Below are 27,564 nucleotides of genomic sequence, written 5' to 3' on the forward strand. Positions count from 1 at the left end.
CAATGGGCTGGATGGCCTCCTTCTGCACTGTAGGGGTTCTGTGATCACGGCTCTGCTTAAGCCTGTCTTAAGTTAAACAAAACTGTAGGTGTCAATGAACAGTGGCTAAGAATGGAATTCATTGTAATTCCACTTGCCCCCATTTGACCCTGACCTGTTGTACAGCTGGCTGAGGACAAGAGTTCAGTGTCACCTCGAACTTGAGCAATGGGGGTGGTGCTGGGGTGGGTGGATGCATCTATTTTGAGTGAGTTAATGTAAGTTTGGGCACAGTGTCAGATGATCGATCTACCTGTTGATCCCCCTATTCTCGAGTGAAATCTGTGACTCAACTTTTTTTCAAATGAACAGAATTCTGCTGATTGTGTTCCTCTGGTGGTAACCCATTCAGAACACTTTTAAGAATTATTGTTAGGGAAGGGGGTTAATCAATCATCACACAGCATGTAAAGTCTTATTTATTAGTGTCATAAGTAGGCTTACATTAACACTACAATGAAGTTACTATGAAAATCCCTAATCGCCATACTCTGGCGCCCATTCATGTACACTGGAAGAGGATTGAGCATGACCAATGCACCTAACCAGCATGTCATTCAGACTGTGGGAGGAAACCGGAGGAAACGCACGCAGACACGGGAAGAACATGCAAACCCTGCACAGACAATGACCCAAGCTGGGAATTGAACTGGGTCCCTGGCACTGTGAGGCAGCAGTGCTAACCAGTGTACTGCCCCAGTGTTTGGTCTGGGATTTTCTTTTTAGTTTAAAGGCCATGCATTGCTTATTGAGAGCTCCAGATTTTACATAAACTGATGCTTAATATGTTTGCTAGCTTGAAGTTTGGGATTTTGTGGTTAGCTTTTGCTTTGGGTGAATGCAGTAAATATCTCACCGTTATAGTGTCAGAGACATCAGTAATGGTACAGGACTTTAGCAGAATGATAATTCTAGGAAAACGCTTGTCCGTGTTTAATAGTCCAAACATGTCTTGAAGTACATTAGATTTTATGGCATCTCAGGTAGTGGTCCTTCACTGTTCCTGCCGAGTGTTAAAATCTGTTCTTTTTAAACAGCCACATCCTCCGTTTTCCTGCAGCCTTCCCAGTTTTTTTTTAAACAAAGCATTTGCCCTTCCTACTCCAGGCCCCGGCTCACGCTGAGGTAAGTACGGTTCAGCAAAGGCAGCCTGCTCTGTGGTACCTCACCAGGCAGCTGTGCTTAATGTGCCAGTCTGCATGGTGGATGTCTGTAGGCCGTCTTATCAGGAGGAGAGCGAGCAACATTACAACATTCCCCACCTAATATCCACATGTGCGCACTTCCCAGAAGGAGTATGCTGGAGAGCAGGAAGCCTGTAATTTGTCCCTCCTCCTGAGCCCAGGGATACAGAGGCCAGTTACAGCTACCTGAGACTCAGTTAACGCATTCCAGCTAATTGGGGCCTCCCTCGCTGATAGTGGCTCAGTTTTGAGCAGCTGCATTAATTTTAAATGCAGCCATTGATGGCACATTTCATTGTGATTCTTTTCCATCTTCACATCCTTAGTGTGGGAGTGAGTGACACTGTGTGTGTATGTGTGTGTCTGACACTGTGTGTGTGTGTGTGTGTGTGTGTGTGTGTGTGTGTGTGTGTGTGTGTCAGATAGCACTGTGTGTGTGTGTCAGATAGCACTGTGTGTGTGTGTGTGTGTGTGTGTCAGATAGCGCTGTGTGTGTGTGTGTCAGATAGCGCTGTGTGTGTGTGTGTCAGATAGCGCTGTGTGTGTGTCAGATGGTGCTGTGTGTGTGTGTCTTTCTGTCTGCCTGTCTGTCTGACTGACTGGCGCTGTCACTGACTGTAGTGTGTTAATCCATCTCTGAAGCACTAAATCTGATACTTTACTCAAATACTCGCATTGCCTTCGACAAAACGTCCCACAATGAGAGACTTTGGCTTTCATTCTTGGCTGGTCATGTGGAGACCTGTTTATGTATTACCCTCAGTAATGCCAAAAGTGATGTTGAATCAACAGCTGCACTTGGATTTTTTGGCAGATATTTCATCATCTGCATCATTCACTGGCTCCCGACCATCAGTTTACTGGCTGGCGTTTGGAGTGAACATTCTGGAACTTGTCACTTTTTTTTCTCTTTAAGGTTTGTGAGCCACAATTTGTTTAGTTGCCCCCACAGCCCCGTTCCACCAGCATCCAAAAACCTAATACTTTCAGTTCAAAGGCACTTTTAAGAAGCTTGATGCATTTTTGTCGTCTCAACGTAGGAAGTTATCATCTGGTATTAATTTGTTCCTCCCCAACATGTGCACATTTTTCAAATCAGATCTCACTTACTGATGGTTTAGTCTCTCTGATTTGCAAAGTGAGTGTTGGGGAGAGGGGAAGGAACTGAACAAATTGAACACATTCCGGATTTAATTTATCTCCAATTTCAGTAACTTGCACGATTTGAAGAACTGTATATTTTTTAGATTTAGGACCATTGTGACGTATCTTTACTGGGTTGAAGTCAATGATTTTTATTTTAAAGGGCCACCTATATTTTCCTCTCCTCTTCTCCATGTTGCTGCTGTTATGTTTTTGCTGTTGCGTTTCCTGGTCCAATTCGGTTTCTAGATGGGGACAAAATGCAAACCATTGATCAAAATGAATGGAGCTCAAGGAATTTAGAAGTTGGCAGATTCACCCAAATCATAGAATCCCTACAGTGCAGAATGAGGCCATTCAGCCCATCGAGTCTGCACCAACCATAATCCCACCCAAGCCCTATTCCTGTAATGCTATTAGGGGGACAAGCTAGGGTAAATGCATGGGTTTGTGAGGATAAGGCCTGGGTGGGATTGTGGTCAGTGAAGACTCAATGGGCCAAGTGGCCTCCATCTGCACTATAGGATTCAATGATATTTACCCCGCCAATCCCCTGACAGCTAAGAGGAAATATAGCATGGCTAATCAACCTAACCTGCACATCTTTGGGGAGTGGGAGGAAACCGGAGCACCCGGGGGAAACCCACGCAGACACAGGGAGAATGTGCAAACCCCACACAGACAGTGACCCGAGTCCAGACTTAAACTCAGGAGCTTTGAGGCAGCAGTGCTAACCACTGTGTCACCCAGGATAGCCAGGATGTAAAACATGTGACGAGTAGTCAATGGAGAGGTTTACGTTTACTTACTAGTGCCACAAGTAGGCTTACATTAACACTGCAATGAAGTTACTGGGAAAACCCCCAGTTGTCACACTCCAGCACCTATTCAGGCACACTGAGGGCGAATTTAGCGTGGCCAGTGCACCTAACTGGTATGTTTTTTGGACAGTGGGAGATAACTGAACACTCAGAGGAAACCCACACATGCAGACTTCACACAGATAGTAACCCATGGTCGGAATTGAACCCAGGTCCCTAGCACTGTGAGACAGTGCTAACCACTGTGCCCATGCCCCGCCTTCAGACTTTTGAATGGACCTACCTTATATTAAATTGATGTTTCTCTACACCCCGTATGATGGTAACACTGCATTCTGTACCCTATCCTTACCTTCTCTATGAATGGTATACTTTGTCTATATAGCATGCAAGAAACAATACTTCTCACTGTATCGCAATACATATGACAGTAATAAATCCAATTGTGCAGGGGGGTTTTCAGTTGAGCTCGCAGTGTGTAGTCAGAAGGAACTGTAGCTCCTCTTTCAGGTTAACAATAGCTGTTGAATCTTTGTAGTAACTGTTTGCTGCGCGAGTTATTAAACCTTCAGATAAACCGATCCAATGTTTCCTTTACCAGCCCCGTGTGAGAGATTGATAAGTTTGTGTTGAGCAAACATAGGAAGGGAACACACACCATCCAGGCCATTCAGTCCATTGTGTCTGTGCTTGCTCTTTTACTTGAATGACACACAATGAATTCCGCTGAACTTGGCCCTCAATCCCTGATGTTTGAAGAAGCCGTGATTCAAATCAGCAAAACTTTCAGACCACGAACCATTGGGGCATTACGGTGGCACAGTGGTTAGCACTGCTGCCTCACAGCGCCAGGGACTCGGCTTCAATTCCAGCCTTGGGTCACTGTCTGTATGGACTTTGCACATTCTCCTTGTGTTTGCATGGGTTTCCGCTGGGTGCTCCGATTTCCTCCCACAGCCCAAAGATGAGTGGGTTAGGTGAATCGGCCATGCTAAATTGCCCTTAGTGTCATGGGGACTGACTAGGTTAAATGCATGGGGTTATGGGGATATGGCCTGGGTGGGATTGTGATCGGTGCAGACTTGATGGGCCGAATGGTCTCCTTCTGCACTGTAGGATTCTATGATTCTGTGCAGCTTAAAAGATGAATGTTCACTTTGCTTCCAGTGCTCCATTTTATTTATAATCTTAGCTGGGGAAGGGAACATATACATCAGTTGCAAGTCACTCTTAAACCTAAACACAGTGGAGCTGGAAACCTCTTTTGGATCATCATCTTCTCTCTTTCCCCCACCCTTCCCCCTCCTCCTCGCATCAATTTATGTTATAGCACTCCAGGGGATGTAATTTGAATGAGCCGCAGTGAGGTATAATGGGATCCAATAAACATATCACCGTTTTGATACATTATGCCGCTCCTGCTGTTTAATAGCTGGGTGAGTCATGCCAGTAAAGGAACCATTAACAATTTTCAGTTTGCAGCTGATGATGGGAGTACTGCGCACTTGAGGAGTGCACGGCTTTTAAATGTTAAAGTGGTGCAGCCGCTTGTCTTCAGAAGCGAGGGTCCCAGTATTTACAGAGCTGCTGAGTTTGGCACCAAAGCCTAGATTTTTTTTTCTTTCTCTCTCATTCGTTCCGTTTCCTGCCCTGAAGCCGGCCAAATTGCTGAGAGGGAATACCGGTGCATGCAACAACCGGGAGGGGTGGTGGGCCACCGCGGGGACATGGCGGTGGGGCAAGGGGTGGCAGTCAAGTTAACAGTGGTTAACACTGCTGCCTCACAGCACCAGGGAGCCAGGTTCGATTCCGCCCTCGGGTGACTGTCTGTGTGGAGTTTGAACGTTCTCCCTGTGGGTTTCTTCCAGGTGCTCCGGTTTCCTCCCAAGATGTGTGGGTTAGGTTGATTGGCCGTGCTAAATTGCCACTCAGTGTAGGGGGGGAGGGAATGTTCAGAGCTTGAAGCCTGGACGCAGCCATCAATGGTGGAGCACTTGAGCTTTTTTAAGAGATAGCGGCATGATGGTAAAGCAGAAGCCCATTACCTGGGAACACAGGTTCAAATCCCACCGCGGCAGCTGGTGAAACTTCAATTAATAAATCTGGAATTAAAAGCCAGTCTGTGTGAGGGTGACCATAAAACTAGCATCTTGTTATAAAAGCCCATCTGCTTTATTAATACCCTTTTGGGAAGGAAATCTGCTGTTCTTACACTGTCTGGCCTACATGTCACTCCAGGTCCACAGCAATGTGCTTTTATCTTAAATTCCCTTAGCCTATCGAGCCATAACTGATCGAGGGCAATTAAACATTGTCTACGTCCCATGAAAGAATAAATGAAAGAAACCTGTTCTTCTCAAATCCACTTGCTGCAGGTTCACATTCTCACCGTAATCTTCAGAATTTACCTTTTGGATTTTTTGATGGCAATCTTGTTCTAATGGCCTCTAAGTTTTCCTCTCAGGTATGGTGGTTTATATTGAATCATAGAATCCCTACAGTGCAGGAAGAGGCCATTCGGTCCATTCCAGTTAGCACCAACTCTTTGCTAGAACATCTTACCCAGGCCAAACACTACCCTATCCCAGTAGCCCACTCGTTTACCCTGCTATACCCCCTAAACTGGGACACTAAGAGGCAATTTAACATGGCCAATCTGACCAACTCAACACACCTTTGGAATGTGGGAAGTAACTGGAGCACCCAGAGGAAACCCACGCAGACACGGGGAGTATGTGCAAACTCCACATAGACAGTCGCCCAAGGCTGGAATTGAACCCGGGTCCCTGTGAGGCAGCAGTGCTAACCACTGTGTTTTTGACAAGCTCGGACAACAAAGTGTCCTGTTTTGAGTTGAAGCGTTTAAATGCTTGGTTAAATCGGCCCTTTAGCCTTTGTAACAATGACCCGGCTTCTCGGAAGGGTAGATTCTGAGTAAAGGAAAGAAATGTGTTTTAATTGAGCCCTGTGCTGGCTGGGTCAGCCCCCAGCGCCTTCTCAGCACTTGGCAGACAGCCAGACTGAAAGGGCAGATCGGGGATCCTGCCAGCTCTGCTTGTGCTAAAGTCTTACGCAATTCACCTGAAGCCGGTTCGCACTGCACATTTAATTCCTCATGAATTAAGGTTTTGTTGCTGCGGCTGTGGCCTAGTTTTTTGGCCTCTGAGCAAAAACTGGCGGCGAGAAGCCGTCTAGAGGACCCCACAGGAGCACTGACTGATTCCTACCCTCTGATTCCAAACTACTGACAATCAAACACAGAGCGGACTGCTGCCAGCGTGCCCTGGAGTGGGTCCGAGCTCGTCAGGGTAGGGGGGGGATGTGGATGGAGGAGGGGACAGTAATTGGCTGGGGGGGGGGGGGTGGAGAGAGAAAGAGAGGGGTAGAAAAAGGAGGAAGAGGATAGAGAGAGAGAGGAGGGGGAAGAGGAGGGTGGAGAGGATTGGGGGGGAGAGAGAATGAGGAAGAGAAAGAGAGAGGAGGGAGGAGAAAGGGGGGAGACGAAGAGGGTAGTGAGAGAAGGGGGAGGAGGGGGAAGAGGGTGAGGGGAAGGGGGACAGAGAATGGGGGGAGAGGAAGAGAACAGAGAGAGAGGAAGGAGAGGGTGGGGGAGAGAATGAGAATGGTAAAGGTAAAGAGAGGAGAGTAGGGGTGGGAGAGGAAGAGAACAGAGAGAGGAGGGGTGGTGAGGGGGGGTAGAATCTGGTAGGTGACTAAGATTGGTCTCACACGGGTAGATGAAGCAGCCAAATGGTGAAATATTTAACCACTGTCTGAATCACTTCACTAATCCTCTGCAGAAAGTCATGGTGATAACTACAGCTCCAGTTTATTTGGAGGGTTTGCACTCCAGCGAGTCTGTCATTGAGTCTGCTGTGTGACTTAAGTCTTGCGTAAATGTTGACTGACTTGAGTCTGGATTTAAGAGTTAAATGTTTAATGTCTCTCACTGGTGACTGGATTGGAGAAAATCCAGAGTGCTTTGAGCTGTAAGTGAACCTATGGCCATTCTGGAGTCTCTGTGTCACAGTAAAGATCTCTTTTCCCTTCAGCAGTGCAGATAGCAGCAGTCAGTGCAATGAACAGACATCTGGTTCAGTGGCTGTGTGCGCTTTTGAAAAGGACCTGGAGTCTTGGAAATGGCAGCTGCTCTGCTTTAGAATGCAGACAGTGCAACCAAGTGGACTCCCAGACACACGTGCTGGGTTACAGAGAAGTGTGGCAACATTTTTGACCCCTCTCATTCTGGTTGCATTTAAGGTCCCTGGTATTTCCTGAAGGACATTTGTCAGCGATTTGCTATTTTCAGAGGTTCCGCAGTTTAGGTCTCCTTATCTGAGGAAGGATGTTCTTGTTCCAGCGAGAGTGCAGAGATGGTTTATCAGACTGATTCCTGGGATGGCGGAATTGACGTATGAGGAGAGATTGAGTTGGTTAGGATGACACTCAAAAGAATGAGGGGAGATCTCATTAAAAACCTATGGGATTAGACAGGGTGGATGCATGAAGGATGTTCCCGATGGTCAGGGTGTCCCAAATCTGGGGTCGTAGTCCAAGGATGTGGGTTAAACCATTTAGGACGGAGATGAAGACAAATTTCTTCACCCAGAGAGTGGTGAGCTTGTGGAATTCACTATCACAGAAAGCAGTTGAGTCCAAAACATTGAATGTTTTTAAGGAGTTTAGTTTTTGGGTGAAGGATTTGTTCAGAGGGGAAGCCATCCCAGGCTTTGCCAAAGGGTCATCCGGACTCGAAACGTCAGCTCTTTCCATACAGATGCTGCCAGACCTGCTGAGATTTTCCAGCATTTTTCTCTTTTGGTTCCAGGTTCTAGCATCTGCCATAATTGGCTTTTATCATGACCTGAGCAGCTTACACTGCTGCTAAATGCTAAATGATCTTTTGGAAATCTGTGCCCAAATGGGGTTTGACACTGGATTGTTTCTCGATTGACTTCTTTTTTTCAGTGGATAAATTTCACCCTACCACTAGTTAACTTTATGTTTCCCCAAAGTATTCAGTATTCATGCACCTCATTCCTATTGTAAACTGAATGAGAGCAAAAGTACAAAATGCAGTAATATTGGATGAGGAAATGTCTAATCAGAACTAATCTTGTAGAATCTAATTTCCTCTAAGATTCCACTATGAGGCATGGTGGCACAGTGGTTAGCACTGCTGCCTCACAGCGCCAGGGACTTGGGTTCGATTCCTGGCTTTGGGTCACTGCCTGCCCGGAGGATGCACGTTCTCCCCATGTCTGTGTGGGTTTCCTCCGGGTGCTCCAGTTTCCTCCCACAGCCTGAAAGATGTGCGGGTTAGGTGCTTTCGGCCAAGCTAATTTGTTCCTCAGCATACCTGAACAGGTGCCAGAGTGTGACAACTAGGAGATTTTCACTAACTTCATTGCAGTGTAAGCCAACTTGTGACAAGAATAGATAAAGGTAAACTATGCTACAGTATTTGCTCGGAGCTGTGCTGGTGACTCAGTGGGTCCACTGCTTGATGTGGGACCCAAGGCCTCTGGACTAGAAAGCGCCCACCCACAGAATTGAGAGGTCTTGGTTTTGAGTCATGCAGTAGAGGCACAGAGGGTAAGTTCCTAATTTAGAGTGGTACTACCACCCGAAGGGGATGCATGTGTTACTGCAGGGGCCGTCATTTATTTGACGCCATTTGATTTGATTTATTATTGTCATATGTATTAACATACAGTGAAAAGTATTGTTTCTTGTGCGCTACACAGACAAAGCATACTGTTCATAGAGAAGGAAAGGAGAGGGTGCAGAATGTAGTGTTAACAGTCATAGCTAGTGGGTAGAGAAACACCAACTTAATGCAAGGTAATTCCATTCAAATGTTCAACAGCAGCAGGAAAGAAGCTGTTCTTGAGTAGGTTGGTACGTGACCTCAGACTTTTGTATCTTTTTCCCGAAGGAAGAAGGTGGAAGAGAGAATGTCCAGGGTGTGTGGGATCCTTAATTATACTGGCTGCTTTGTTGAGGCAGCAGGAAGTGTAGACAAAGTCAATGAATGGGAGGGTGGTTTGTGTGATGGATTGGGCTAAATTCACAACATTTTGTAGATCCTTGCGGTTTTGGGCAGAGCAGGAGCCCATACCAAGCTGTGATACAACCAGAAAGAATACTTTCTATGGTGCATCTGTAAAAGTTAGTGAGAATCGTAGCTGACATGCCAAATTTGGCACTCCAACTGGGTATTTTTTAAAAATCCCAAGGCGCTATCCAAAGAAAATCCTTCCGTATTAATTCCTCACGCAACTAGCATGAACTCGACTGGTCAAACAGCTGACTCTTTTGCCCAGATGGCACCGTGCCAGCAGTATCAGATGAACCAGTCAGTTGGTGAGAGTTTGGCTTGTGAATGCTCCCTCTGAATCCTAACTAGGAAGTGTAGATGCGGCACATAGGACTAGGAGAGAAATCCTGTCACTGTCGTGATGCCTCTCACAGTCTGACAGCATACTTCTGGGCAGGAAGTTTCTGCCCATTTTCTGCTGGAAATCTAATTCCACGTTGCCTCGACTTTCAGTGGAGGATAAACATGTTTGTGGTACGGGAAGGCCGCCAACTTTTAATGGGCTAATGCCTTCAGGAGTTGGAATGTGTGGCCTTAAAGGGCGGTGGAGGCGGATTCTGATTCAAACAGACACTTGCAGAAGGGGATTGGATGTATTCTGGAGAAAATTGCAAGCCTGGGTTTTGGGGGAGGGAGAAAGGCAGGAGAGTGTGCATTCCGAAGAGCCGACATCAGCTCGATGGGCTGAATGGCTTCTTCCTGCTGTGGGAGTTTTAGAAGCAGGATGGAAGGGAAGAATTCCAAGTCTCTTCCTTTCTGAAATCTTGTGCCTGAAATGTTGCCTGCAGAGTCCTGAAAGTAACGTGGTGTTGCTGCTGGGGTTTGAGATGCCGAGGAAATCCTTGGCCTGAAATCCTTTGACCTGCGTGAATCACAGTCAGAACTTGTTCCGATTGCCTTTTTTTATGTCTCCTACAGAGCTCCGTGCACTCATCCAATGGTGACAAACCACGGAACTCCACCGAATATCCCAACCATCTGAAGAAGAAGAAGACAGAGGAACGTGATTCAGTGAACGATTATGTAGGTCGAATGTTTTGGCATTTTGGGTCTTTCTCCGGCACTTAAGTTTAAGTTTATTTATTAGTATCACAAGTCATCGTGTATTGCCACTGAAATGAAGGTGTGCTGGTTAGGTGGATTGGCCATACTAAATTCTCCCTCAGTGTACCTGAACAGGCACCCGAGTGTGGCAATTAGGGGATTTTCATAGTAACTTTATTGCAGTGTTAATGTAAGCCTACTTGTGATATTAATTAATAAACTTTTATGTTAACTGACCTGGGAGCAGTGAGGTCCTGGCTTGATCCATTAAGGTGTTCACCATCCACTGGTCAATTTATATTCTACCCTGTACACTCGAAGTAAGATCTCAGTCATTCATCGCAGCTGAACAGTTTCCAACAGATAATGAAAATGTTGGTGCAGTATTTATCTGTTGGATTTTAATAAGGTAATATATTACCATCAGTGTGATTTGAAAAGTAAATCATAAGACACTGTTGGTGCACAGGCTTCTCCTCTTCCTGAACTGGTTAAACGCAGTGATATGACTCAGTGATCTGATGATTGGAAAATAATTTTGTTTGTGACAGTGGGAAGCCCATAAGCCCTCGGGTTTTTCAGATTGCCCTTTGATGTGCCCAGCACAATCTACTCGCTGTTTAACACCCAGACAAAATCTCCTGCAGGAGAGGGACAGAGCCGAGTATTCAGTCCTGTGCTGAAGGGGGAACAGTCTGCTTTGACATGGTCCCTTTCTGTTGCCTCCTGCCCCTGTCTTTGTCCTTTTGACTTCCACTTATTTCCATTGTGTACTTGAATTCCTGTCATTAGGAAATAGCTGTAATGTTGGTTGTTAGTTTCATTGTTTTTTCCCCTTTTCTCCACAAGGCCAAATCATTTCTCATTTGTACTTTGTTCATTATTTACGCAATTTTTTGTTTTGCTAAAAACAAAACTGTTCTTCAAAGGCAGCCTAATTTATGACACTCCCAAGTGGACTTTGAGCCATCCCTTGATGTACAAACTCGCTCTTCGTGCGAGTGTGAGCGTGCGTGCGAGTGTGCGTGCTGTAGATAGTCGGGTAAGGATTGAACCAAGAAATATACATTCCCCTCGAAGTTGTATAGTATGTCACCCCTTCTCCAATACTCTGACAGGAATAACAATTGCCTGGGTGAGAGATCGGATAGAGTGTGAAATGACATCCAAAATCATATTTAACAGCACGGAAAGAGGATATTTATCCGATTGTGCTATTGCTGGCTCTTACCACTGCTGCCTCTCAGTGCCAGGGACCCGGGTTCAATACCGGCCACTGTCTATATGGAGTTTGCACATTCCGCCCCATGGGTTTCCTTCGGATAATCCGGCTTCTTCCCACAGTCCAAAGCTTGTGCAGGTTAGGTTGATTGGGTCATGCTAAATTGACCCTTAGTGCCCTATTTACTTATTTATTTATTAATCACAAGTAAGGCTCACATTAAAGCTGCAATTAAGTTACTGTGAAATTCCCCTAGTAGCCACACTCTGGCGCCTCTTCGGGTCAGTGCACCTAACCAGCATGTCTTTCAGACAGTAGGAGGAAACTGGAGCATCTGGAGGAAACCCACACAGACACAGGGAGAATGTGCAGACTCTGCACAGACAGTGACCCAAGCCAGGAATCGAACCCAGGTCCCTGGCGCTATGAGGCAGCGGTGCTAACTACTGTGGCACCATGCTGTGCTATGTGCCATCCTAAAAAGTGCAGATTAGGTGAATTGGCCATCGGAAATGTGTGGGGTTATGGGGATAGGATGGGGGAGAGGGCCTGGTTAAGATACTCTGTCGGATGGTCAGTGCAGATTCGATTGGAGACTATGGCAGGAAACCGGAGCACCCAGAGAAAACCCATGCAGACATGGGGAGAATGTACAGACTTTACATAGTCAGTGATCTGAGGCTGTCTCAGAACCCGAATCCCAGGCACTGTGAGGTAGCGGTGCTAACCACGGTGCCACCAGGCTGCCCACAGATACAGGGAGAGCGGGATGAAAACAGAATGTGCTAGGAAGCTCAGAACTGGGTTTCACTAAGCTGTTTCCCCCCTCCACACTGGGTTACATTCCAAATTGCAAACTCTGATGTTTCCCTGCTCAATGGAGGATAATGCCAGGGGTGAGATGGGGGGTCTGAAAATTCCCGCACAAAGTCAAAGGGCTTTTGGCTGCTCTCCAGATTTTCCCACTGCTGGCAGGACTGCAACATCCTGGCCACCTTTTCCAGCCTCTCCATACACAAGGGATGAGGGACTTCAGTTATACCTCCTTCACTCCCTCGCAAGACCTTGACTTTCTTTCTCAAGGGTTGTGCCGAGAATTGTGTGTAGTTCTCCCAGCTGAGGTTTGTAAAGGTTTGGCGTGATGTCCTTTTATTTGATGCTCCTATTGAAGTGTATTCTAAGCTGTAGGCTCTGTGTAACTCGTACTTCTGAACTTGGCACAACATCACAGTAAGTTTTGTGTGAAAGCCGCTTTCAGTAATTGGGCTGAGCAGGATTACACCGACTCCAGAGAATCAACAACTAAAACAGCACAGAAAGAAGCCATTCAGCCCTATGTCCCTGTACTGGCACTTCAGTAGAACTGTCCAATTAATCCCAATAGCCTCCTGCTTCTTCCTGGCTGCCCTCAACGAAGGTTTCCTCAATCAATCTCTCCTTCAACAGCCCCCTCCCTTGCTAACACCGCCACCATTTACTGCCCAATGCTTCATAGAATCCCTACACTACAGAAGAGGCCATTCAGCCCATCAGGTCTGCACTGACTCAGTGACAGAGTATCTTACCCAGCACCGCCCCACAAGCCTTATCCCTGTAACCGACACATTTCCCATGGCTAATTCATCTAACCTACACATTTCCCAACACTATGGGACAATTTAGTATAACCAGTGCACCTAACCTACACTTGGGCAGCGACACGGTGGCACAGTGGTTAGCACTGCCATCTCACAGTGCCAGAGACCTGGGTTCAATTCTGGCCCATGTCTGTGTGGGTTTGCTCCGGTTTCCTCCCACGGTTCAGAGATGTGCGAGTTGGGTTGATTGGCCAAGTTAAATTGACCCTAGTGTCGGGGGGGCTAGCAGGGTGAGTATGTGGGGGTTATGGGAATAGGGATTGTGATCGGTCCAGGCTCGATGGGCTGGGTGACCACCTCCTGCACTCTCCGGGTTCTCTGGTCTTCCAGCCTTGTGATACAGGGCCCGATTTTACCATTTTCATTCTAAATGCTGAATCTGGGCACGATTCAGATCCGACTTTGAAATCAGCTTTCAGGCACTCTGAAAACAGAGTTGTGGGTCTGAAATGTGCTGTGGGTGGGGCTTATCGTGCCCCAAATGATCTGGAAAAAAACATGAAAAGGCACGCCCGTGTCAGATTGCTCCCGGGGAGGGGGGGGGGAGAAAGCGGCCTGGGAGCGAAAAGCAGGAGCGCCGGTCCCCACAAACTGTCCCCATTATCCACCCACTCCCCATTACCCAGACCGGTCACGACCCCCTGTCCCCCACAGCGAACATCCGCAGAGTGGTAGCGGACCCTCCCCCTTCCGTCCTACCAGAGATACATCTGACCCACCTCCTCCCCTCCACCCCCCTCCAGAATGACCTGGCCTCACTCTCACCCCCATCCCCACCCCAGAGAATGATCTGGCCTCACTACCCATCGCCCCCCCACCCCCCACCCACCAAGGTACGTTTGAGCTGCCTCCTCCTCCCTCCCCACCCCCTCACCAGAGAATGATTTGGCCTCCCTCCTCGCTCACCCCAACCAGAGAATGATCCCCACCCCCACCCCCACCGATCAGGGTCAGGGAGATGTTGGAAGCTCTGAATGCGCCTTTTTAGCAGCTGGAGCGCCCGATTCAGACTCTTACTCAGCAGCTTCATTTCAGTGTGAATCTGGATTGACGAACACAGTGGTAAAGGGGGGAAATGCTGATAAAGTTGGGCGGGCAGTTCATTAATTCAATTTAAACACATTTAAATATATTTAAATCGCTGTTGTGCACGTTTCGGGTGCGAATCAAATGGCGGCCATTCCCGAGCCTCTGTGCGGACACGGGCGCGGATCACGTTAATGGCCTCACACACGACTTTCCCGAAAATGGGCGCTACGCAATGGTAAAATCGGGCCCACCGTCTCTTCAGACCGAGAGCTTCAAGACCAGACCCTGTCACTCAGTTGGATGATTTTGCCCACCTCTGATATTTTGACATTTAAGTCACGGAAGTTGCCCAAAAATCTAAAGTATATGTTCAGATTCCTCAGCGATTTTCTTTCTTTGCTCAGGACGGTGTCCTGGGGGTTAACCTTAAATTCCTGGTGGCTCCTAAATAATTGGCAACCCCAGAGCCAAGTCTGGAGGAAGGAGCCTGTGGGCTGTGCGACTGGGCCCCCCCCCACCCCGTGCCTGGGGCTCTGAATGCTGTCTCAAAATTGTGGTGCTTCTTAATGCGGTGTTGGAATCCGCTTCCCAAGTGGGTGTGAACTTGTCGCTGGTGGTTGTGTCGGAGCAGAAAGCTTCCCAGTCAATGTTGCTTCAGCTGTGAGGCAGAAAAGTGACCCCCATCACGTTTCTGTTTTTACAGACGAGTTGTGGTTGGAGAGGGGGGCGTGAGAAATCTACAGCTGAGGTTAAAGTGTGAATGGTGCAGTGTATTTACTTGCAATGGCCCAATTATGCTGCTCATGAATACAAACTCTGCTGTGTGGTTATCCGGCTGCAAATAAGTAGTTCTGCGCTGCCATCTTGTGAGTAAAGTGTGCTATAAACTCCACTGAAAAATTGGATGTAGACAGGTCACCCATTGATATTTGGAAAGTTCTGAAAGAACTCCTTCTTTTCCTTTGCACAGAATCAGCCAATGGTTACAGCACACAGTGGCAACACTGGCTGGTTACTCCTCATACTCCCTACAGTCCTGCAAATCTTTCTTGTCAGATAGTTATCCAATTCCCCTTTGAAAGGCTTGGATGAATATGCCTCTCAAACAGTGCATTCCTGATTCTTCTCACTCACTGTATCAAAGAGTTTTTCCTCATATCCCCTGTGCTCCTTTCACCTTTCAAGCCCGTGTCTTCTGGCTCTAGAATGCTTCCATCAATGGGAACAGTTTCCCCCTATCCACTGTGTCCAGGCTGCTCCTGGTTTTGAATATTTCTTGCCTTTTACATCTTTTCTGAAGGGAACAACTCCCAACTCCTCAAATCTATCCTTGTAGCTGTATCCCTGAAATCTCTCAAACACCTCTTCTGTTTTCTCTCTAATGCCTTCCCGCCCTCCCTGGTGTGTAGTGTCCGGACTGGCCACAGTGTCCGGACTGGCCACAGTGTCCGGACTGGACACACTGTCATCGCTGAGGATGAGCAGCTGTTGGTTTAGCACATATTAATGTTGTTTTGTGATTGGTTAGCCAGAGGCCTCTGATAGAGGCATTGGCTTCTGATTGGGAGAAACATTGGCTTCTGATTGGTAGAGGCATTGCTGTAGAGAATGCACTTGTTCAGGTTTTTGCAAACTTTTTGAGCTGTGGAACCCTTAGTGTCCTCCCAAAAACATTGGGGAACCCTGTGCATTCTCACAGTATTAACCTCCTCACCCGCTTCATGCTGTGAAATAGGTGCAGACACAAAAATCAAACGTAAATGAGTCTTTTCGAGCTATATATCGACACAGGTTAGGAATCAGAAAGAGGCACACAGTCACGAACCCATTCGCCAGCTAATTGGTATACAGTGAAAAATATTGTTTCTTGTGCGCTGTGCAGACAAAACGCAGGTGAAGGAAAGGAGAAGATGTAGATAAAGATCAACTTAAAATAAGGTCGGTCCATTCAAAGCCTGACGGCAGGAAAGAAGCTGTTCTTGAGTCAGTCGGTACGTGACCTCATTCTTTTGTATCTTTTTTCCGACGGAAGAAGGTGGAAGAGAGAATGTGCGGGGTATGTGGGGTGCGTGTCCGTCTCTGTCAAATGCACACCCTCGCCCTCTCTCGAACGGAAACACTCACTACCCACACTCCGAGGCCTGAATTACTCCGCCACATCACACATTTGTGTGAAAGGCAAAATGTCTTTTAGCCTCGGGCCTGTTTCAGCGAAATTAAATAAGTGATAGCCATTCGCAGGTTCAATTCCACGGGGCAAAGCCTCGGCCAATCAGAGTGGAAGTCCCATGAGCAAATAACACCCAGTTTGGCCGTGCTAACCCAGGCTGTTCGGGCAATCACACAGAAAGGCCTCGGTTTCCATCACACGCTCCTAGCTCTGTCCTTGCCTTCAAGTGTTTGCTTTATTCCGATCCAACTTGGACAGCAACCTAGGGTTTTTTTGGTTGTTTTGAGAAGATTCATATCTTTAAGAACCCTTTGAATAAGAAAATTCTTTTCTAGTGTAATAATTCCCCCGGGGCCAGTCTTCCGGTATCACACTGTTTGATTTAACATAAAAGAAAAGGCTGCGGTTTACAGCAACACTGGTCCTAAACTCCAGCCCTACGGTACCCAGACCAGCCTGTGAGCGTGAGTTTAAGCTACAGCTCGTTTGGAAATCCGCCACTCGCTTAATACCCCACAGAGCCCACGGAGGGGAGATGTATTGCTGATTTCCCCTGTGTCCTCCATGGCCACCACAACACTATCCTTTCCTGTTTCCCAACCCCTCACCGCTTTGATTGCTAATCCAGAGTTTGGACCCCGCCATTAGTTGATTTATGGAGGTTATCTTTCTCACTGATCATCAAGGTGCAGAGGAGGTTCACTGGGGCGCGACCTGGGATCGAACATTTAAGATATGGAGAGAGGTTGGGTTGGCGTGGGTTGTTTTCGTTGGAGCAGAGAAGGCTGAGGAACAATCTGATCGAGGTGTAGAAGGTTGAGGGGCACAGACACAGTGGTTAAGGAGCAGCTGTTCCCTTTAGTTGAAGGGTCAGTCGCGAGGGGACATCGATTCAAGGTCAGAGACAGGAAGTTTAAGGGAGATGAGGAAAATCTTTTTAACCAGAGGGTGGTGAGGGTCTGGAATGCGCTGTCTGGGAGGGTGGTGGGGGCGGGATGCCTCACATTCTTTAAAAAGTACCTGGATGAGCACTTGTCATATCACAACATTCGGGGCTATGGGCCAAGTCCTGGCAGATGGGATTAGGTGGGAGGTCAGGTGTTTCTCACGTGTCAGTGCATACCTGATGGGCTGAAGGGCCTCTTCTGCACTGTGTGATTCTATGATAGTCATAAATCTTTTTGTACATGTGTATTCCATTCCCTTCACTGCAGTAAGTTCAGCCTTGGGTATTGCTTTCATCATAATTAAATTGTCTGATCGTCACCGTAGGATCTGAATTTGAAGCCAGCAGCTTTGAGTTAAAATGGAAAATCCTTTATCTAATATAGCTCCTCTATTTTTAGTTTATTCCAGCGACTATAGGTTTTATTGCAATTTTGCATTTTAAGCAAAGTATTTTAAGCTCCAACCCTCCCCCCATGGTTTAAATTTGAAAGAAAACCCAGGATGGTTTTGTGCTATTTTTAACCTCAGGAAGTTGTTCTTGAGCTCAGCCTGCAACTGAGAGCGCGGTGAAATGAGTTTTAACATTCTGACCTGACCCCGCACTGGGACTGAAGTAAAAACATTGAATTGTCCACAATTCTGGCTCGGTTTGGGATGGCACGGGGTGGCACGGTGGTTAGCATTGCTGCCTCACAGCGCCAAGGACCCGGCTTCAATTCCGGTTCAGGTCACTGGCTGTGTGGAGTTTGCACGTTCTCCCCGTATCTGTGTGGGTTTCCTCCGGGTGCTCCAGTTTCCTCCCCCCCCCTCCAAAGATGTGTAGGTTAGGTGGATTGGCCATGCTAAATTTATCCTAGTGTCAGTGGGATTAGCAGGGTAAATGCTTGGGGTTACAGGAATAGAGCCTGGATGGGATTGTGGTCGGTGCAGACTCAAGGGGCTGAATGGCCTCTTTCTGCACTGTAGGGATTCTATGATAGGATTAGCCAGACTGCTTGAAGTGTGCTGATATGCAAAAGACTAAATTAACATTGGCACAACAGGGAGTGCACTTCTGTGAATAGGATTAAGGATTAAAAAGGAAAGACTTGGATTTACACAGTGTTTTTCATGATCACCAAACATCCCAAACTGCTTGACAGCCATTGAAATATGGCAGCAATGCACCAAAGGATGCCTGAGCAGCACTTTCCAAATTAGCAACCTCCACCATACAGAAGACAAGGGCAGCAGATACATGGGAACACCACCAAGTTCTCCTCCAACCAACACGTTGTCCTGACTATTGGCCATTCCTTCACTATTGTTGGGTCAAAATCCTGGAAGCCCTTCTCTAACAGCAGTTGGTGCACCTACACCACAGGGATTGTGGCGGTTCAAGAAGGCAGCTCACCATCACCTTCTCGAGGGCAATTTGGGGTGGGCAATAAAAATGCTGACCTCGCCAGCGACACCCACGTCCTGTGAAAAGCAGCAGTGAAGGAGTGCACGTTTATATTGGAGCGACCGAGTGTTTGATTTGGATGCTGTCATTTTGTCCTGGTTGCTTAAAGTGAGGGGTAAAGTTTTAAAAAGTTTATTTATTAGTGTCACAAGGCTTACATTAACACTGCAGTGAAGTTACTGTGAAAATCCTCTAGTCGCCACACTCCAGCATCTGTTTGGGTACACAGAAGGAGAATTCAGCATGGCCAATGCACTTAACCACCATGTCTTTTGAACTGTGGGAGGAAACCAGAGCACCCGGAGGAAACTCACACAGACACAGGGCGAATGTGCAAACTCTGCACAAGCAGTGAGCCAAGCTGGGAACTGAACCTGGGTCCCTGGTGTTGTGAGGCAGAAGTGCTAACCACTGTGCGGTAGTTGTGCTGCACAGAGCGTTACTGCTGTGGGCCTTTTTAAACATTTTTTGTTCATTTGTGGGACATGGGTGTCACTGGCTGGTCAGTGTTTATTGCCCATCCCTTGCCTGAAAGCAATTGAGTGTCAACACATTGCTGTGGCTCTAGAGTCACATGTAGGCCAGACCAGGTAAGGATGGCAGATTTCCTTCCATAAAGGGCTAGAGGAACTAGATGTGTTTTTCTCACAATTGACGATGGTTTCATGATTGATTTGACATGGACGTAGAATCCAGCAGTGCAGAAGAAGGCCATTCGGCCCATCGAGACTGCACCGACCACAATCCCACCCAGGCCCTATCCCCACAACCCCATGCATTTACCCTAGCCATTCCCCCTGACATTAAGGGCCAATTTAGCATGGCCAGTCAACCTGACTTTGGACTGTGAGAGGAAACTGGAGCATCCCGAGGAAACCCACACAGACACAGGGAGAACGTGCAAACTCCACACAGACTGTAACCCAAGCCAGGAATTGAACCCAGGTCCCTGGTGCTGAGAGGCAGCAATGCTAACCCACTGTGCCTTTGCCCATGGCGCTTGTTTATTTTGAATTGAATATAATCATTGCGCTGCTGCTGATGACTTGAGGCCAACTGTTGACCTGTTTTGTATTGGCCGAATGTTAGCCAATCGCTCCACGATGGAAATATGGCAGGGAGGTCAACCAATCATATCATCCAGGAAGTTTAAAACATTTTCTTTCTCTTTTAATCAGGACAGTGATGAAGACAAGAGTGATGATAATCTTGTCGTTGATGTTTCCAATGAGGTCAGTTAAGACCAGGTTTAATGTTTTAAAAGCTTGGTTACAGTTTTATCTTTGCTTTCATGTGAATATTTAATTGATGCCCTTTGAGTGACTGGAGTTGTGTATTTGTAAAACGAGTCAGAAATCTTAACTGTGAGCAATGAAAGAATATCTCCCAATAAAAACAAACTCAAATCATTAAAATACTTCCCTTAATTTATTTTGACTGCAGTTTTCCCCCCTCAGTCTGCCAGCTATTAATACAAGTTAAGGAACAATTTACAGGATAAATGAAAAAGCTTTGACGTTCTTCCACATTTCTTTTTCAAGTTGCCTCATTCCTCTGGGAAGCGTGTTTATTAAAGCCTAATCTGGGTTGTCAAGTTGGCATCCAAGGACACTTCTCTTGTGCAGCCAACTTCTTGCCTCCCCCACTGCACTGCGATATGGTGCCTTACTTGCTGCCCAAACTAGGCTTGGCCTGCCCCAAAAATGCTGTTGTCCCAGCCTCCTTTCCTAGCCCACCGTCACCCTGACTCACTATTTTTTGGCTCATTGTTATCCCAAAGACAGTTTCAGTTCCATATGGTCTTCATACTAATCTTTGCTAACAGTCGTTGACGTCAAAGATAAAAAAAAACCCCTGTGTGTGGAAGACTGAAAAGTGGCTTTCAGCCAAGAGTGAGTTGGTGTGGGCTGAAGTGGTTCATAACAAGTCTGGATTGGGATTGCAATCTGGGGCTGGGAACAAGACAGTGCTTTTCAACTCCAGCAGCCCTTGGTGCTGTCAAACATTGGGATCTTATTCCAGGAATCCCAAAGGAGCTGAATCCCACTCGCCACCAGTTACCCCCCCACCCCACCAATCCCCCAGCACCCATCAGGTGTATTAACCACGGGAGACGCCGATCGCAAAACTCCTTTATTTATTTCTATCCTCCCTCCCTCTTTACTGTTTTGTTGCTAAACGGCAGGTCTCAACTATGACCCTGGTGCATGGCCACCCACTGGGAAGTCAAGATTATGGTCAAAACTGAGAGCGTTTCTCTACTTTGTTGTTCTGCCCTCTTGGAAGACACGGACATGTTTTGGACGTATTCGCTTCCACGCATCTCTGTGACCCTTCAAAAACAAAATGGTGTGAATGTTGATGATGAGTGGCAACAGACTATTCGAGGAGAGAGCATCACAGAACAGCAATGTCCTCTCTGTACTCGGAATTACCACTTCACTGCGGAGAGAGGGAGGTGATCTCAGGAGACATTTTGGCAGAATTTTACCGGCACATTTGCCCAGGGTTCATACGATCCTACCCAAGGCCGAGGGAGAATGCCATTCTCCGAGCCTCACCTGCCTCTGGAATCGGGGCGGGAGTGCCGGTAAAATTCCAGCTTTTTGATTGGATTTTACAGCTTTGCTCAACCGGAGACTGGAAAATCCCCGCCTGGGGTGAATGGCTCTTCCCGTTGTCCACCCCTCGCCCACTCTGATTCCTGTGGTGGGCGGGAGAATTCCAGCCTTTATGTCTGTCTCTCCTTTTACACCATTGTTTTCCCCACACCAAAGGCCAGATGTGGGGGCTATGACCAGCCCTGTCAGTACAGACGGGGGAGTGGGAGAATGTTTGATCGTCAGGCTTCCTTGCCTCTAGCACTAACAACACACACTGCTGCCTGTTGCAGGAACCATCGTCACCTTATAGCAGCCCTTCCCAAGCAGCGCACGAAAATGGATTAGACAAACTGCATGTGAGGAGAAAGAACCAACTGAATAGTCCCACCTCCTTGGTTTCCACGAATAGCACTCCTCCCCCACCCCCTCCACCACCCCCGCTAAAGAGTAAAGACCCAGCCACGGTGAGTACCTCCTGCCTTTATCTGATTCTTCACTTGTCACATGTTCTGATTTACTCCTCCCTCCCCCCTCCCTCCCTCCCTCCCACTCCATCTCCCTCCCTACAACCTCCCTCCCCGCCCTTCCCTCCTCCCTCCCACTCCATCCCCCTCCCTACAAACTTCATCCCCCTCTGTCCCTCTCCCTCCCCATCTCCCCGTCCCCTCCCTCCCACTCCCTCCCCCTCCCTCCAACTCTCACTACCTCCACTACCTCCACCCCCTCCCCCTCTCCTCCCCTTCGCTCCCTTGCTGTGCACCCCCCTCTCCCAAGCCTATGCTCCACTGTTAATCTCCCCGACCCCTTCTACTCTGCTACAGCTCCCCCGTGTTGGGTCGTCCAATCTAAAGTGATGCCCACTTTAACAGGGAGCGGCATACAAAGCACATTCTCCCTGAATACTGCTGAAATTAAGCCTATTATGAAAGGCCCTGGTGCGGAGGAAGCACTTCAGGATGTGCCAAGGTGTAAAATAAATACAAGGCTCAAACTAATATTGATGTAAATTAATGTAATCAAATAATACTAATATTAATTAATATTAATGAGGGGAAGTTCTTTCTCTTCCATGATACTAGTTCTTGTGTTCTTGTGCTCCTGTTGGCAGAATGAGAAAACCAGTACACCTGGTCTGAAATCGAATATACCAGCATCGAGGAGCGACTCTGCAACACCGGGGACTAGTGGCACATCACAGCTCTGCCCAGCTTCTAGCAAAGCGACCACCGATCCGCTAGGTAATGTGGCCTTTCTGATCTAAATTTTTTATTATTTATTGTTTTTCTCGGTGTGAATCTGCTAGTGCGGCTGGAGGCTGAGTAACGCTCACTGATGCATTTTTAACAAAGGCTCTGTTTTTAGCGGCGGTTCCAGTTGTGGTTTGAGGGCCTGTTCTGTTTCCGTCGAGAGAATTGCAGGTTAAGTACCCTACCTCCAGATCTTTGCCCCTTTTATTTTGGGGTGGCACAGTGGGTTAGCACTGCTGCCTCACAGCGCCAGGGACCTGAGTTCAATTCCCAGCTTGGGTGACTGTCTGTGCAGAGTCTGCACATTCTCCCCATGTCTGTGTGGGTTTCCTCCGGGTGCTCTGGTTTCCTCCCACAGTCAAAAAGACATGCTGGTTAGGTGCATTGGCCATGCTAAATTCTCCCTCAGTGTTCCTGAACAGGCGCTGGAGTGTGGCAACTAGGGGATTTTCACAGTAACTTCATTGTGGTATTAAGCCTATTTACGACACTAATAAATAAACTTTAAAAATAAATAAATAAAAATAAACTTTCTGGCCAATTCATGACAAGCTTTGTCCCATTCATTTCCTCTAATACCTATGTGCAAGGCTTGTTTATAAAACAGCATGGTCCGGTTAAGATTGCACGTCTTAAAGGGACCTCTACTTTTGTACAGCCAGTTGGTCCCTAGTGTGGAACATTGAACTTGGCTCTTTATTTGGTACCAGTTGTCCCCTTTCCCCAATGATTACACCTTTCCAGCATGCTCGAATCCAGAGCCAAGTGAATCCAAAATGTCCTACCTGGGAGTTCTACCAAGCTGTCCAGAGGATCTGTGACACAGTGGCACAGTGGTTAGCATTGCTGCCTCACAGCGCCAGAGACTTGGGTTTGATCCCTTGGGTCACAATCCGTGCGGAGTTGCACATTCTCCTCATGTCTGCATGGGTTTTCTCTGGGTGCTCTGGTTTCCTCCCACACTCCAAAGATGTGCAGGTTCAGTTGATTGGCCATGCTAAATTGCTACTTGGTATCAAGGGGATATGTTAAATATGTTATGGGGATGGGTGGAATTGTCAGTTCAGGCAGAATGGTCTCCTGCACTGTAGGGATTCTATAATTCTAGAATCCACGTGAAGAGGAAGTTCTTCCTGTCCTATGACACTCATTGCCTTTGAAACGGGTCCTCCTAATTCCTGTATTTATAGAAACATTCAGCCTGGCGTTCCTGTGCTGGTTTTGTCAAAGAGATCCCCAACTAGTTGCGTTCTCTTACTGTTTAGGAACATAGAATTGGTATAAATATTATTTCTGCTTTGTGAGTTCTTTCCCTCTGCTGCATACCTTTACTCATTGTAGGGCAGGGCGGGGGGGACTGCCTTTCTTTACAAACTGCTCTAGGGGAAGGGGGGTTCAGGTGTGAAAGCGGAGTCGATTAAGGGCCAACTTTTTTCATAATGACGGACTCGGAGGGACCATTTGACCCAGTCCTGTTCTTACGGTTTGTATTCTTAAAGATTAACAATCAAACCAAACTAGATTTGTAGGGAATAGATAATTGTTCTTTTTTATCATCTGATGATGCATCATAAAGAACACTCTTGTAATTGCTGTTGAGTTATAATGTTGTTGCAAATCAAATCAATTCACTGGGGAACACGGTGGTTAGCACTGCTGCCCCACAGCGCCAGGGACCCGGGTTCGATTCCTACCTTGGGTCACTATCTGTGCGAAGTCTGTATGTTCTCCCTACGTCTGCATGGGTTTCCTCCAAGTGCTTTGGTTTTCTACCACAGTATGAAAGACGCGCTGGTTAGGTGGATTGGCCATGCTAAATTCTCCCTCCGTGTACCCAAATAGGCACTGGAGTGTGCCAACTAGGGGATTTTCACAGTAATTTTATTGTAGTGTTAATGTACTAGTGTAAAAGTACTTGTGGTGATAATAATAAATAAACTTAATCAAAGAATAGCACAAATAATGCATTTGGTTGAAGTAACCATATCTAATTTTATGCTCTCTCCTTTTAGCTTTAGGCTTAAAAACACCCCTATCTGTACAGGGTGCTTTCCCAGTCCCATTCGGCATGGTCCACACTGCAGTCAATGGGGGGATAGCTGGTGCCAATGCCTACGCGGGTTTGCACTTCGCTTCCCCTCAACTCAATGGCGGAGCCTCGGCCTCCACATTTGGACGCTCATCTGTGGTAAGCTGTGAGTTTGCGTTGTCCAGCCGGTCCTTAAAAGATGCGGGATGGGATTTTCCGGCTGTTCTCACCAGCAGGAACCTTTGGTCTTGCCGGTGGCTGAGTGTCTTGTGTTTGAATTTGAGCACAGATGAGGTTGTAGTTGCCGAGCATTTTGTAAGTTGTGTCTTCAGCTAAACTCGATATTTAAGGAAACTTGAGGTGACCTCCAATCACAATCTGGGATGAGCTGCACTTAAAAGACAATAGGAAGCATCAGTTGACATTAGAACAACTTAATGTAACACCTCTGGCCTTGGAAAATCTCCCAAGTTGCTTTACTGGAGCAACGATCATTTAAGATTTATTACTGAGGCACCTTTAGGAGATATTCTGACAATGGTCAAAGCCCTCTTCAAAGAGTTAGATTTTGAGGAGAGAGAGAGATGGCTGGAGAGGTTTAGGGAAGAAATTCCAGAGCCTGGGATCCAGGCAGCCTGAGGCAAAGGTGGGACAATTAAAATCGGGATGGACAAGAGGCCAGAATTGGAGGAGGGTGAAGATCTCGGGAGTTGTAGGACTGGAGAAGGTTACAGCGATGAGGATTGTGGAGGAAGTTGAAGACAAGGGTGAGAATTGTTCTTAAGCTGAAGCTTTGGAAGGCCAGGTGCCAATGCAGAGCAGTAAGTATAAAGGTGGTGAGTGAACAGGACTTGTTGCAAATTAAGATCTTAGAATGAATTTTGGTTGAGCTTGAAGTGCAGGATGGGAAGCTGGTCAGGAGAGCATTGGAATAATCAAGCTCAATAGGGGGGAAGAACAGAGGAAAATGAGTTTGAAAGGATTATTTATCTAGAAGTTGTTCCATTGTATAATGGAGAAAGAGGCAAGACTTTGACCTCCACATAATCATTGCCAATCAGTCCTGAACTTCTTCGTCACACATAAAGCAGAATTGCAATAATTTATTTCCTAAAGAAAATTTTTGCTCTCACCTATTTTATTCTCTTGATTTTAACACCATTTTTTGATGTTCCTAGGCTGGGTTTGAGCCTCACTCTCACAAACGTGGCCCTGGACTCCCTGGGAGCCTATCGGCCGCAACCGCCGGAAAACCGTAAGTACCGCAACAGCGGAAGCAGCCTTGTAGGTACTTTTACCTAAAATAGGCCGCATGAACTTGAATTGAACTTGCTTTTGCTTAAAGAGAGGAATGTGTGTCATAGAATCCCTGCAGTGTAGACAGAGGCCATTTGGATCATCGAGTCTGCACTGACTCTTCAGTAGAGCATCCCACCCAGACCCTACCCATGTAACCCTAAGTATTTATCCTAGCTAGTCTCCCTAACCAAGGGGCAATTTAGCATGGCCAATCAAACTAACCTGCATAACCTAATCTTTGGACTGTGGGAGGAAACCTACGCAGACATGCGGAGAACATGCAAACTCAGTCACCAAAGGCTGGAATGGAACCTGGGTCCTTGGTGCTGTGAGGCAGAATGCCAACCGCCGTGCTACCAATTCAAGCCTTTGGTCTACTCTGTTGATACCACAATTCCATCCCCCCATCATGACTCTGACAACGATCTATCAGTTTTCATTATTCATCCAATAAAGGGGGCTTTGAGATACCCAGTTAAGAGTCTGACGTTTGAACAACAGCGACTTTGTTGTGTGACGGTGAAGAAGAGGAAGCGAGAGGGGCGTCGGTATGAGCTAGATATTGAAGTCATGGCCATTGATGGTAGTGTGAAGCCAGAGTCGATGGAGAAGAGTTTCAGGGATGGAGCGGAACAAGGTATTTTAAATTGGAGATGTTGAGGATTGGGGGCAAGGTTTGGAGAGTCGAAAGCTAACATTGTTAGGGGGAATGGAAGAGTGAGACAATGCAGGATTATTGATCTATCTTTTCATGGGGTGTGGATGTCACTGGCAGTGCCAGTGTTTCTTACTCACCCAAAATTGCCCTTGAACTGAGATCTTGCTCTGCCCTCCGTTGTAGAAGGCAATTAAAAATCAGTCACGTTGCTGTGAGTCTGAAAAGCTTGGTGGATGGAGGCCAGCCTGTAACTGGAATAATCTGTTCTGGAGGTGATGGTGATAGTTTCAACAGCAGATGGGCAGACAGTGGCAGTGGAAGATAATAGGGTGGCACCATGGTTAGCACTGCTGCCTCACGGTGCCAGGCACCTGGGTTTGATTCCTGACTTGGGTCACTGTCCATGTGAAGTTTGCACGTGCTCCCCATGTCTGTGTGGGATTCCTCCGGGTGCTCCAGTTTCCTCCCACTCTCCAGAGATGTGCGGGTTAGGTTGATTAGCCATGCCCCTTAGTGTCCCGGAATGTGTGTGGTAAAACAGCTGACATTTCGAGTCCAGATGACCCTCTGTCAAAGTTTTGATCGGAAAGCTCACTGAGTTGAATATGAATGACCTTGTCCTGTCGTTGAAGAGTCGTGTAACGTTCTTCTTTTGCTTCTTATCCTCTGAACAGTGCCTACTCGTTCCATGTGGGAGCAGACAGACAGATGCAGCCTGTTGCTTTCCCCACTGATGCTCTCACAGGCCCAGGCATCCCACGGCATGCTCGACAGATCAACAACCTCCCCCACGGAGAAGTGGTGTGCGCTGTGGCCGTCAGTAACTTCACAAAGCACGTGTACACTGGGGGGAAAGGCTGTGTGAAAGTGTGGGATATCAGTCAGCCAGGAAACAGGAGCCCGGTCTCACAGCTGGATTGTCTGGTAAAACACTGTCCTTATTTATC

The 27,564-nt window shown here is 47.2% G+C and overlaps 1 protein-coding gene across 1 annotated transcript in view; it reads left to right on the top strand.

Moving 5' to 3' along the window:
• Positions 1–27,564, top strand: part of LOC145358786 (transducin-like enhancer protein 1) — a 215,486-nt gene that overhangs the window by 144,186 nt on the left and 43,736 nt on the right. The window contains exons 9-15 of the mRNA XM_080213073.1: positions 10,206–10,310; positions 19,960–20,013; positions 21,675–21,848; positions 22,493–22,622; positions 24,644–24,819; positions 25,839–25,915; positions 27,292–27,541. Of these exons, the coding sequence (XP_080069199.1) occupies positions 10,206–10,310; positions 19,960–20,013; positions 21,675–21,848; positions 22,493–22,622; positions 24,644–24,819; positions 25,839–25,915; positions 27,292–27,541 (966 nt within the window). The remainder of the gene's footprint in view (positions 1–10,205; positions 10,311–19,959; positions 20,014–21,674; positions 21,849–22,492; positions 22,623–24,643; positions 24,820–25,838; positions 25,916–27,291; positions 27,542–27,564) is intronic.

This window comes from Carcharhinus amblyrhynchos, chromosome 26 (assembly GCF_965287045.1).
Source record: "Carcharhinus amblyrhynchos chromosome 26, sCarAmb.v2.hapA, whole genome shotgun sequence".
In the NCBI taxonomy this organism is placed as follows: Eukaryota; Metazoa; Chordata; class Chondrichthyes; order Carcharhiniformes; family Carcharhinidae; genus Carcharhinus; species Carcharhinus amblyrhynchos.